Source organism: Myotis yumanensis, unplaced genomic scaffold (genome assembly GCF_028538775.1).
Source record: "Myotis yumanensis isolate MYYU_CA2020_CCGP unplaced genomic scaffold, mMyoYum1.0.hap1 SCAF_6, whole genome shotgun sequence".
Classification (NCBI taxonomy): Eukaryota; Metazoa; Chordata; class Mammalia; order Chiroptera; family Vespertilionidae; genus Myotis; species Myotis yumanensis.
Window position 1 is genome coordinate 79158649 of NW_027223757.1, and position 12498 is coordinate 79171146.

At 40.4% G+C, this 12498-nt stretch overlaps 1 protein-coding gene across 1 annotated transcript; it reads left to right on the forward strand.

Annotated features, from left to right (window-relative positions):
- The first annotated feature begins 5453 nt into the window (after positions 1 to 5453).
- PGK2 (phosphoglycerate kinase 2) lies at positions 5454 to 6707 on the forward strand. Its single transcript, XM_070419355.1, has one exon. The coding sequence runs from the start codon at positions 5454 to 5456 to the stop codon at positions 6705 to 6707; it is 1254 nt and encodes a 417-aa protein (XP_070275456.1).
- The last annotated feature ends 5791 nt before the right edge of the window (positions 6708 to 12498 follow it).

Consider the following 12498-nt stretch of genomic DNA (forward strand, 5'->3'; position numbering starts at 1 on the left):
CTTCTGATTGGCTGGTGGGCGTAGCGAGGGCATGGTCAATTAGCATCTTTGTCTTTTATTAGTGTAGATTGGTACTTGTTTCATTTGAGTGCAACAAAGGTATAGACTCTGAATTAAAGACACTTGAGACTTGTATTCTTAATTAAGCTCTTACAATGGGTGTTGGCACACACACACCTTTAGAGAAGAAATGAAGTACAAATTTATTTGCAAAATGAAGGAAACACTTGAAGGGGGCAGGAAATGAGCCAAGGAAGGGAAGTTGGTCAGTCAAAAGTGCAATATTACACCATCTCTCACTAAAGTTCACATTGCCTGATAGAAATGCTTCAAAGTATACATTTTTACACATACAAAGTATACATTTGAAAATATGAATCACAGAATACCCACTGCACCCCTCTGTGGACTTGTATAATGTCAGACTGAGGTTCAGGAATCCTCAAAACTAGTACAGGAGATGTGGAAATTGACATCCTGAGAAATTATAAATTCAAAAATGCTGTATATAACCATTTTCACTCTAAACTAAATTATTATCACCTACAGATCTACAAATGCTGTATTTAATTACTATTTAAAGAAAGTAAGATTAGCAATTTTTCTGGCAACAGGCAAAATTAGCCAGAGTCCCACAAAATACATTCATCACCAAATCACTAGCTTTCCAAAAAGAAGCTGCTACCTTACATAATATTGTCAAGAAAGAAATAACTCCATCGGCCAGCAACATGCTGAAGGTAGTAAGATTAATTAAACAGCAACGACAATGATGACAATAGTAGCGATGGTGTTTACTGAGTGTTTATTAAGTTCTATTCACTTTCAGCATACTAAATGTTGGGTCTTCATGATACAGGAATTTTGGACTGGAAAAGTGCAGGATGGTCTCCTGGGCTCTTGTCTAGTGGAGTTGAAGAATGAAATCACAGACGAAAGGTGGTATAGTAAAGGTGGGAATTTATTGAAGAACAAGTACAGACTCCCATGTTGGGAGAGGGAAAGAGTCCAACTGAGTTCCTTTTCCAGGGTTTATAAAGGCTGAAGTTTTGGGGGTTTTTTGTGCCTTGAAATCCCCTCTGATTAGTCACTATTTCCCTTTGATTTGATCACTGTAGTAACCCCTGATCTCAAAGGTCAAAACCTCACATGGGACGTGTGAGGCTCTCCTCCCTCATTGTTCTCCTATTCCCTCTGGGCTTTCTTCCTCCTTCCCTTTAATCTGTAAATGTGTGCCTTTTGCTACTCCCAGTTCCTTTGTCTTATGGAAATGTAACTGCTGCCTCTCCCAACTTCCCTGTCTTATGGAAATGTAACCTTTTGCAGCTTTGCAACCTGTGCTTTTTTTCATGGACTACCTTAATTTAAAAAATTCCCTAAATCTGCCTGTTTCACCCCTAAAAATTCCTATTTCATTCACAAGCAAACCTATGGCCTAGCAGAAGAAGAAAGAGAGGCCCAGAGGAGGTAGGCAAGTTTCCCCAAATCTTACAGTTAGTAAATGACAGAGCAACAATTCCAACTCAGAAAGGCTGGCTTCATTCATATTGTGCCCTAGGACAGTGCTTCTCAAACTTGAGTGTGCCTAAGGATCGCCTGAAGAACTCAGTACAGCACAGGTCTCTGAACCTCTCTCTCTGAGACCTTGATTTAGGAGGACTGGGGTGGAGATTGTTATGCCCAGATTTCAAGACCCCAAAAGACACCACCAGGGAGCGCCAAGTCTGATACAAAATCATAGAGTCTTTTATTCAAGCCCGGCTTGGTCCCCCTCTGCCTCCATTACTGGATGCGAGAGAGAGCCCGGAGTCCCAAGAGAACAAAGAATTTATAGGGCTTGGGGTCAGGGGGTGGGGGCACACTTGGACCACTGATTTGGCCAATCTGGTTGGTTGAGTGAGGGCCGGGGGCTAGTGACGCAAGGGCAGGGTGCAGTTAGGGTCTGGTTACACAAAGACAGGGGGGTGTTCAGTATACTTTGGGCCTTTGAGTTTGTTTTCCCTTGCATTCCCATTGGCTGAGATAAGAGCAGGCTGAGTAACATTCTATGGCTTTTGCTGGAAGAGGAGTTAGGAACACAGCTCTCAGTCCTGTTCTGTCCTTTCAGAGACCAGGCCAAGTTCCCAGCTGATGCTGACGCTGCCAGTCAGTGTTGTTGGTGTAGCAAACTTTGCTTACAAGTTATTCAGGCTTTTCATAGCTGTCGTCATTGGGCAGCAGCCCAGAGCCTAAGGCACTCACCGAAGAATCAGGATATACAGATTCTAAGCCAGGTAAACAAATAACGACAAATCTATTTTCTAGTTCCCTTGCATCTCATAAAAGGAGAGATAAATTGTCTTTCCACTATAAACCTGGAGCGTGAGCAGACTATGTACTGTAAAAGAAAACGCTAACTTGTAAAGGTATGAGAAACAAGATGATAGAATAAATATACCAGTAAGACTAAATAACATTTCAGGGGACTATGGAAGTTGACATGTGTGACAAGCAACTGATAGAACGAACAGCAACACATTTAAGGGACAAGAATAGGACTGAAGAGATCATCACAATTGCCAGGCAAATAATTCCCCCCAAAAGAAGAAAAGTGTAATGTCAGTGTGTAGGACCTGATTCAATGGAATGATTTGTTCAAGCCAGAATTCATAGGTTCGATGCAAAACCCATGAACACTCATTTGTGATTTTTATCAGGGATGTGCCACAAAAACAGAATCTCATCAACATTAATCAGGGATAATGCCCCAGAGATCCTCCTCAAAGAGGTCTGAACTGCAGACTGTGTATAATGCGTGTTGCAGGTAGATAAGCCCATGAGGAGATACACATCCCTATGGAGGACGATTACTGGGGTAAACTTCCGGGTTTTCCCCTACCTGTGGAGATAGAACAGAAGCAAGAGTGGACACCTGCAGAAGTTGGGTTATAAGTAGTCACAACAGAGGCCTCCTCTAATCCCATGAAGCTATCAAATTGAGGTGGCTGTTTTACGTTGTCCCTGGTGGAGAGAGGCAGCCTAGCATTTACAGCTCCTGCCTACACCTGGAAGTTCCAGCTTGTGGGTTGCCTCAGAGAAGGAGTATGCTCATGATGAGGACACTTTCTACTAGTAGAGAGGGCAGTAGGTTAGAGCTGCCTGTGTGAGGACTCCAGTTGCTGAGGAATAAGTCTGTCGGTGCAGAGAGGGGCCAGGGTGGTGCATCACAGCATCCGGGGCAGGCAGCTGTCCGGGAGTTAGGCAGGTAGGTTTCAGTCTTACTCATTTGGCTACCTGGTCACAAGAGGAAAGGTTTCTTTACTAAGGAGTGCAATCATATCCCCACAGCTGAGAGGTCTTATACCCTGAAGCAACATGGTCTGTAAAATCTATTCAGCCAGTTAGATGAAGTCATGAAAAAATCATGTCTTGTCTTGTATGAATAAACTGACCCCTCAAATCATATTCATACTCCATGTCAGGCTAATGGGCCACTTAAATCATCCCATGCTTTAGTAAATTTATGAACATAAAGGGTAATTCTAGAAACTGACCAAAAGATGGCAGCCTACACATATGATGTTACATTTCTTTGGATGCAGGGAAAACACTGAACATCAAGGCTACTTTATATTCCAAAGATTATTCTAAAGAGCAGCTAAATGATTCTTCATAAAAGTCTACCTTAATTTTTTTTCACTTTTTTGTTGACAATATGTTGCGCACAGATATAGTGGTAGTTTTTCCAGTGTATGTACACGATGAGAGGGTGAGAGTGTTTGGGGGTGCTATTTGTCGCACACTTACTTGCTAAAGAGGTTCTGCCTTTCATTTTACTTGTAGGATAGCTGTTGCTGACCTCTACCTGGTAACCTATCTGTGCCTCAGTTTTCTCATTTGCAAATGGAGATATTTATAGTACCTTCCTTATAGAGTTGCCAGGAGAATAAATGAGTGAAAACATATACACAATTTGTAACAGATCCTGGTATATGTTATGTTAGATATTAATTTTTACTATTCGCCATTTTCAACTGAGAGGCCAGAAACTGTGCTCCCTTCTAATAAAAGCTGTTTAAATCTTTGGAACAAATTCGGGCATAAATAAGTCACACGTATACATGCAGAAGCTAAAATACAAAGAGATTAAATAACGAGTCTGGGATAAAACTTCTAATAAATGCCTGGGATGGGTTTCTAACCATGGTCTTATTGCTGGACACACTTCCTTCAAGTCCTTACTACATCTGAAAGCGCAGCTACATCTGACTGTTTTGTGTTTTTTTTTTACCAAATTTTGATTTTTTAATATGCTTTTCTTCCTCTTCTAACTGGAATATTTAAGGATCATCTTGTCATTTTAATTCTTAGCTCAAATAATTGAGCATATTGCTAGCTTTGGCATTATAGAAAAATAAACTAGGATTTTATCATGGGAATTTTAATTGTATCATGTGCTTGGTGTTTATGTTACTCTTTTAATGCGGAATTAGAGTGAAGATGTACAAAATAAAGAATGTTGTCAAAGCAGTGTAGGCATACGTCTGTATGATTTGACTTTGTGCTCAAAGATCCTCAGGAATTAAGGCAAGGAAAGGTAAGTTAAGTCATCTAGTCTGTATTTGCACTGGTAACCATACTGACAATGAATGTGACCTAACACATGGTTACATCTGTGTTACATCTGGAAGAAAGTAAGGGCCCTCCTCCTAACTTTGCAGCCTGAAAACATGTCCCATCATCTTGGGTGTTTCACTGATTCTCTGTTATGATCTTATGGGATTTTCCTGAAGAAGCCACCAAGAGCCTCTCACAAAAGTTTGAGAATGTAGAAAAAAAGGAAGTGAAAATATATTATTTTTCCACCCTCCTACACCATACATAAAGCTAAGGGCTAACACAGGCTATGCTGTCAACAGAAATATTTCTCAAGATAGAGAAAAAACAGAAGCATACTATATTGCCTTGAGTAAACAAGGTTTCACACACCCAATATTTCAAAATTTTCCTTTCAGTTGGGTCCTGTATATGTTTTTACACTCAATATAATTAGAACTTAACATTGGTCAGGGTTATGCTTTTCTTTTTCTTTTTCTTTTTTTTTAATAAGTGCAATTATCAAAAGGAATATGGAAAAAAAGAAAACCAGCGGGAAGCTTGGACTTCAAAACCTTTTTTATCCCAAGATTTCTCCGCCTTCTCAACTGTCACCCAAGCCAGGCCATGTCTAGCCCTCAGCGAGGACTATTTGGCTGTTTGAATTGGCTAAGCAACGTGCTCTAAATCCAGATTGACAGGACCATTGACCAATCACAGAACGAGGTTTCCTTTCCCTGGTCTAATAATGGCCGTTGCTTGGGAGACACAGTACTGAGCCGATGGGGGCGGGTCAAGCAGAGGAGCGTTAGAAACACCACCGGCCCAGCCTCCGGCAGCATAAAGGGGTTCTTCAGCATTGTAGTTGTATTGTCAAGATGTCTCTTTCTAAGAAGTTAACTTTGGACAAACTAGATGTGAAAGGCAAACGAGTCGTTATGAGAGTAGACTTCAATGTTCCCATGAAGAACAACCAGATTACCAACAACCAGAGAATCAAGGCTTCAATCCCAAGCATCAAGTTCTGCCTGGATAATGGCGCCAAGTCAGTAGTTCTTATGAGTCACCTAGGTCGACCCGATGGCGTGCCCATGCCTGATAAATACTCCCTGGAGCCTGTTGCTGCTGAGCTGAAATCCTTGCTGGGTAAGAATGTCCTCTTCCTGAAGGACTGTGTGGGCCCAGAAGTGGAGAAAGCCTGTGCAAACCCAGCCACTGGTTCAGTTATCTTGCTGGAGAATTTACGCTTCCATGTGGAGGAAGAAGGGAAGGGCCAAGATCCTGCAGGAAATAAGCTTAAAGCTGAGCCACAGAAAATAGAAGCCTTCCGTCAATCACTCTCAAAGCTAGGGGATGTTTATGTCAATGATGCCTTTGGCACAGCTCACCAGGCCCACAGTTCCATGGTGGGAGTGAATCTGCCCCAGAAGGCGTCTGGATTCCTGATGAAGAAGGAACTGGAATACTTTGCCAAAGCCTTGGAAAACCCAGAGAGACCCTTTCTGGCTATACTTGGTGGAGCCAAAGTAGCAGACAAGATCCAGCTTATCAAAAATATGCTCGACAAGGTCTGTCACATGATTATTGGTGGTGGAATGGCTTATACTTTCCTTAAGGTACTCAACAACATGGAGATTGGTGCTTCCTTGTTTGATGAAGAGGGAGCCAAGATTGTCCAAGATATCATGGACAAAGCCGAGAAGAATGGTGTGACCATCACCTTTCCGGTTGACTTTGTTACTGCTGACAAGTTTGAAGAGAATGCTAAGGTTGGCCAAGCCACTGTAGCATCAGGCATCCCTGCTGGCTGGATGGGTTTGGACTGTGGCCCTGAGACCAACAAGAAGTTTGCTCAAATTGTGGGCGAAGCCAAGCTAATTGTGTGGAATGGGCCCGTAGGGGTATTTGAATGGGATGCCTTTGCTCAGGGAACCAAAGCCCTCATGGATGAAGTTGTGAAAGCCACTTCCAGGGGCTGTATCACCATTATAGGAGGTGGAGACACCGCCACGTGCTGCGCCAAATGGAACACCGAAGATAAAGTCAGCCACCTGAGCACTGGAGGAGGAGCCAGTCTAGAGCTTCTGGAAGGTAAAGTCCTTCCTGGAGTGGATGCCCTCAGCAACCTGTAGCTGACAAAGTATTCCTTCCTACTGTTTCCTGCCCCACAGCCTTTGACAAACTAGTGCTCTTACATCTCAACTTGACTTTTGTTAAAATCTACCCCTGTACCAAGATCCAGGCAAATGACCAAGCGATGAGCTATCAGGAACTCTTAACATCAGCACAGAAATGCAGTCCAATTTTAGTTCTGTCATGCATCTACCTACGCTCTTAAAGATCTCATTTGAACTTGACCATTGTGATTCATAGGAAGTGGGTTACCTATTAAAGCAAGTTAAGTAAGCTGAATCTCTCCTCACTTTTATTTTAGCCTAGCTCTGTCATTTTTCACTATTAGAAACATGGGAACAAGATAAAATCTTAATTGCTGAGGAAGGGTGGGGGCAGAAGCTGACAGCCTATTAAACAATAAAAGTGCCCAAATAAACTGAGAAAGAAAATAACATTTAAGAACTCACGAGTGCATTCTTAGGATCTCCTAAGAGGAAATTTCTTACTAAATAAGGAAAATAATAAATAAAGCATTCATATTAAACCCATGAAGTTAAAAAGAAGACATTAAGCCTAAAGAAGGTATGTCTGTGCGTATGGATGCACAGGCGTGTACACACATATTTATTAGAATGAGACTTATAAATCATATCCCAGTTTCAAATAGAGAAGTAATTGTTTTCTTTTTAAAGCAGATGTTGTTTAATACATAGATAATATAACTGCTAAATCTAAACACTGGGATTTTTGAAATGCATAAGAAATATTTATAAATATAGTTTAGCCATAGGGAAAATAGAAGTATAAAACCTCTTCCATATTAGAAAATACAGTAAGAAAATACTAAAGCAATGTAGAAGAAATGAAAGTACCTACTGGAGAATGTTTTGTCTAATTATGTAGACAGAGCTGTTTGGGGACAATGTTGCTATCAAATTAAGAGTAAAAATGCTGTCATGGCCTATGTCCCATTGCCCCAAATCAATTCTATATATATATTAAGTATCCTGAATAATTGAACTTAAATATAATCTTAGCATGCCTAAAACATACCTTATTTCTAAGGACAATATTAATAATGTCATCGTAACCCCATGGAAGATGTAGGAGTTAAGGTATAGACTTAAAACAATTTAAAGAAAACCACCAAAATTATAGGAGTTGAAACAAGATTACAGCATATTACTTGGTTGAGTATAAGTCCAGTCCACCTAGATAGGCTCTTCATCATGAGGTCATTTAGAGAACCTCATGGTCAAACTAGTGAAACAAATCCATTGCTCTTAATAAGTGAGCGCTATCTCTGGGTCTGAGCTTTTACTACTTGACTAGAGGCCCAATGCATGAAATTTGTGCATTCGGGGCAGGGGAGGGGGGCGGTCATCCCTCAGCCCGGCCTGTACCCTCTCACAGTCCGGGACCCCTCAGGGGATATCTGCCTAAGCCGGCAGGCTGACATTCCTCTCACAGTTTGGGGCTCTCACAGTACAGGACCCCTTGCTCCTTACTGCCTGCCTGCATCAGAGGTGGGAGAGGTTTCTGCCTCTGCAGCAGTGCTAAGGAGCAACGAGCCTGGCTTCTGGCTGAGCGGTGCTCCCACAGGGGCCACTGCGCTCGGCAGCCATGAACATGAACCCGGCTTCTGGCTGAGTGGCGCTCCCCTTGTGGGAGTGCACTGACCACCAGGGGGCAGCTCCTGCATTGAGCATCTGCCCCCTGGTGGTCAGTGCATTTCATAGCGACCAGTTGTTCTGCCAGTTGTCCCACCGTTCGGTCAATTTGCATATTAGGGTTTTATTATATAGGATTGCCAGCCCAAAGGTGGAGTTAAAAAAAAGCAATGCATTTTTTAAATTAAATCTTTATTGTTGAAAGTATTACATATGTCCTTCTTTTCCCTCAATTGACCTCTTTTAGCCTACCCCATCCCCTATCCCTGGCCCCAGGCCTTCATCACCCTATTGTCTGTGTCCCTGGGTTATGCATATATGCATATAAGTACTTTGGTTGATCTCTTCCCACACACTCACCCTCCCCTGCCTTCCCTCTAAGGTTTCATAGTCTGTTCCATGCTTATTTGTCTTTGGATCTATTTTGTTCATCAGTTTATTTTGTTCATTAGATTCCACATATGAGTGAGACCATGTGTGTATCACCTTTATTGATTTGTGAATATTGTACCAGCTTTGAATCCCTGGAATAAATCCCACATGGTCATGGCATATGATCTTTTTAATATATTGCTGGATCTGATTTGCTAATATTTTGTTGAGGATTTCAGCATCTATATTCATCAGGGATATTGGCCTGTAGTTCTCTTTCTTTGTAGTATCTTTATCTAGTTTTGGAATTAGAATAATGCTAGCCTCATAAAAATGCTGGCCTCATAAAAAAGAGCTTTGAATTAGGATAATGGTCTCCTCCCAATCCTTTTGAATTTTTTTGAATAATTTGAGGAGGTTAGGTGTCCTTTGAAGGTTTGATAAAACTCCCCTGTAAAGCCATTAGGACACTGGCTTTGGTTTGCTGGAAGTTGTTTTTTTTTTTTTATTACTGCTTGTATTTCATCAGTTGTTATTGACTTATTCAGGCTTTTTGATTCTTCCAGATTCAGTTTTGGAAGATTGTATTTTTCTTTTTAGAAATTTGTCCATTTCATCCACATTGTCCAGCTTATTGGCATACAGTTGTTCATAGTATTTTCTTATAATCCATTGTATTTCGGTGGTGTCAGTTGTTACTTTACTGCTTTCATATCTGATTTTATTTATTAGGGTCCTCTCTCTTTGTTTCTTGATGAGTTTGGCTAACAGTTCATCAGTCTTGTTCATCTTTTCAAAGAACCAGCTCTTCATTTCATTGATTTTTTTTTGGTATATATTTTTAGAATCTATGTCATTTATTTCTGCTTTAATCTTTATTATTTCCTTCCTTCTACTTATTCTGGGCTTGTTCTTTTTATAATTCTTTAAGTTGTAGGGTTAAATAGTTTATTATTAATTATTCTTGTTTTCTGGTGGAAAGGAAATAGGAAAAATAGGAAACTACAATAAAAATACCTAAAACAGTAATTGGTTCATTACAATTATAAACAAATCATGCTGGATGGAAGTTTCAAGAACTCCCTGATCTGTCAGTGGAAGATTTTCTTTGGTTAGACTCTGGCTTTGTTCTCTGGGAGGAAGTTTCTTTTCATTGTCCTTTTGGCCCCAAATGTGGTCACCTGGAAAGTTTTTCTCATTTCCTAATCTTTCTGAAGCTGATGTTGGAGAGTTGGGCCACATTAAACCACCACACAGCTTCTCTAGCTTCCTCCTTGCTGGTGCAGTCTTAAGAAAGCAATGAGTTCCTATTATTGCGAACAACTAATAGTCATTTAAGGACAGACCTGTGATTTTTCAACTTTCTATAAAATCGCATGTGAAAGAACTTCACCCCAATAATCACCACATTCCAGCCTTTGGTGTCTCTTTACTCATTTCCTCCCACCTGACCCCTAAGTAGATGCCAGATTTTATTGGTTTTATTAAGGCAGCATCGCACTTACCAGTAGCATTTTTTATCTTCTAGTTATTGGTCCTTTGATTCTTACCTTTAACTAATTGGTCTAGTTGCTGGGCCCACTTTGCTCCTCTTCATCATAAGAATGGGTAACTTGTGTCCCCAGAAATATTAAGAGGGGTGGGAAGGCCGTATCTATAATCTGATCTTTGCTGCAGCCTCCTTATTTTTTGGCTGAAAAGTTAAAAAATTTAAGAAAATGGTGACAATCTGTTTTTGCTGTTTGTGGTATTGAGACAACTTTTAAACTTGGAGATAACTCACTTTCCTGGTCTATTAGCCAATTTAAGTTGCAAGCAATAAGCAGATTGCCCAATGTTTCCTGGCTGTGCTCATTTTTAAGTCTATTTCTAATCCTTATTTATTTCACTATTAGTATTAATGTTTTTTACTGATAAAATAGTAATATATTTAATTTTGAGATCCCAGTCCCTCCTGGGATTAGTAAAATCTGACATACACAACAAAATGTCATTCTGAAATATAAAACAAAACATGTCTGGCTGCAAGGGTTTTGAATAAGGAATTATGAACCCATATATCTTCCTGCCTTATTATGTTTACATGGGAGCACACACACACACTCGCACACACACACACACACAGGTGAAGAAGATTAACAGGTGTAAACTTCCAGTTGTAAAATCAATTAGCTCACTTTTGTTGTATTTTACTTAAAACGCATGTAATAGCCAAACACTGATATTCTACTTGTTTCTAAATATTTTCCTTGTAACTTTAAGGCATATAGGACCATGTCCTCCCTACTACAATACCATAGGCAACAAATGCCACAGCAGGAAAATAATCACCACTTTCCAGCCTTACCAGTAGCAATTTTTACCTTAGTCTATAGACTAGTGGTTCTCATTCAGGGACTATTTTTCCTTGTAAGGATCATTTTGCCAAATGGACACACTTTTGTTTGTCACAACTGGGATGGAGGAGAGGGGCTGTAGGGATCTAGCATTTGCCACCAAAGATGTTACTAAAGATCCTACAATACACAGGATAACCCTCACAACAAAGAACTACCCAGCCCCAAGTGCCATCCTAGAGATTTATTTCATTCTCATGTGACATTCAGGGGTGGTTAAGAGTAATTAAATACTCTTTGTTGAGCTCATCGAAGGACCCAGGCAAGCAAAACCTGCACATGGCTTCCCTCCCTAGGAGCAGGGATATCAATTCAATTGGTGACATTTTCTGGCCAACTGGAAAGGGAAGGAGGGACCCAGAGCTAGCATCCTATCTCTAAGGAAGAAAGGGGAGTAGTGCATATTATTGTTTATTACTTTCCTTTATCCTGAACTTAATAATATGATCATATGTAGCTAAGGTAAACAGGGAAATTTATTTTCTGGCTAGGTGATCTTGGGCCCCATTAAAACTATTACTAAAAGGAATAATAATAAAAAAACTGAACTTAAGACAACATCAAAAAGAGGAACCTATTAAAAATTATATATTACACTGGAAAATCCATAATCATGCTTTTGTACATGATTATCCCTAAGATAAAGATGAACAAATACAATTCATGGGGAAAATTATAAAAGCAGTTAAAATGAGTTAAGAAGACAATAATGTGAGATTAAAAATAGGATGGCAACAGGTACAAAAAATACATGACAAATTTAAGTACTGCTAGTACAAAATATTAAATGGGGTTGCAACAAGTAAAGTAAAAACTGAAAATGCAGAGAGAAGATTCTGTGATTTGAATTAGAAGATTGAGGGAATACAGAATTTAAGACAGACTTAGAAAGTAATATATATATCCTATTTAATAATAGACAAACATGGTAATTAACTGTACCTTTGCTACCATCGCCATTGGCTAATCAGCATGATATGCAAATTATCCGCCAAAAAAGATGGCGGTTAATTTGCATACCGCAGGCAGGGCGGAACACCGGGAGCCACCATCCAGGCCCCCGTGTGCGACCCCAGGAGCATCTGGAAAGCCAGGCCGCAGGCAAGGCGGCCCTCCAGGACCCAGGAGCTGCCTTGCCTGTGGCCTATGATCATGATCGGAAAGCTTGGCCGCAGGCAAGGCGACCCCCCAGGACAACTGGGGCCTATCTTGTTTCCCCCCTCCCTCAGGTGTAGTTGTATACATTTTTTTTCCCCAGTTGTTTCCAATGATAGGGTCTATTCTAGTCCCTGCTATTCCATCTTAATCAGATGTGAAGATTCAAATAATTTATTTTCATATCTTTACACTGATATTCATTTTAGGACCAG

Bases quoted from the DNA above. Each gene is read 5' to 3' on its own strand.
- PGK2 (XM_070419355.1), top strand. From the start codon at position 5,454: ATGTCTCTTTCTAAGAAGTTAACTTTGGACAAACTAGATGTGAAAGGC.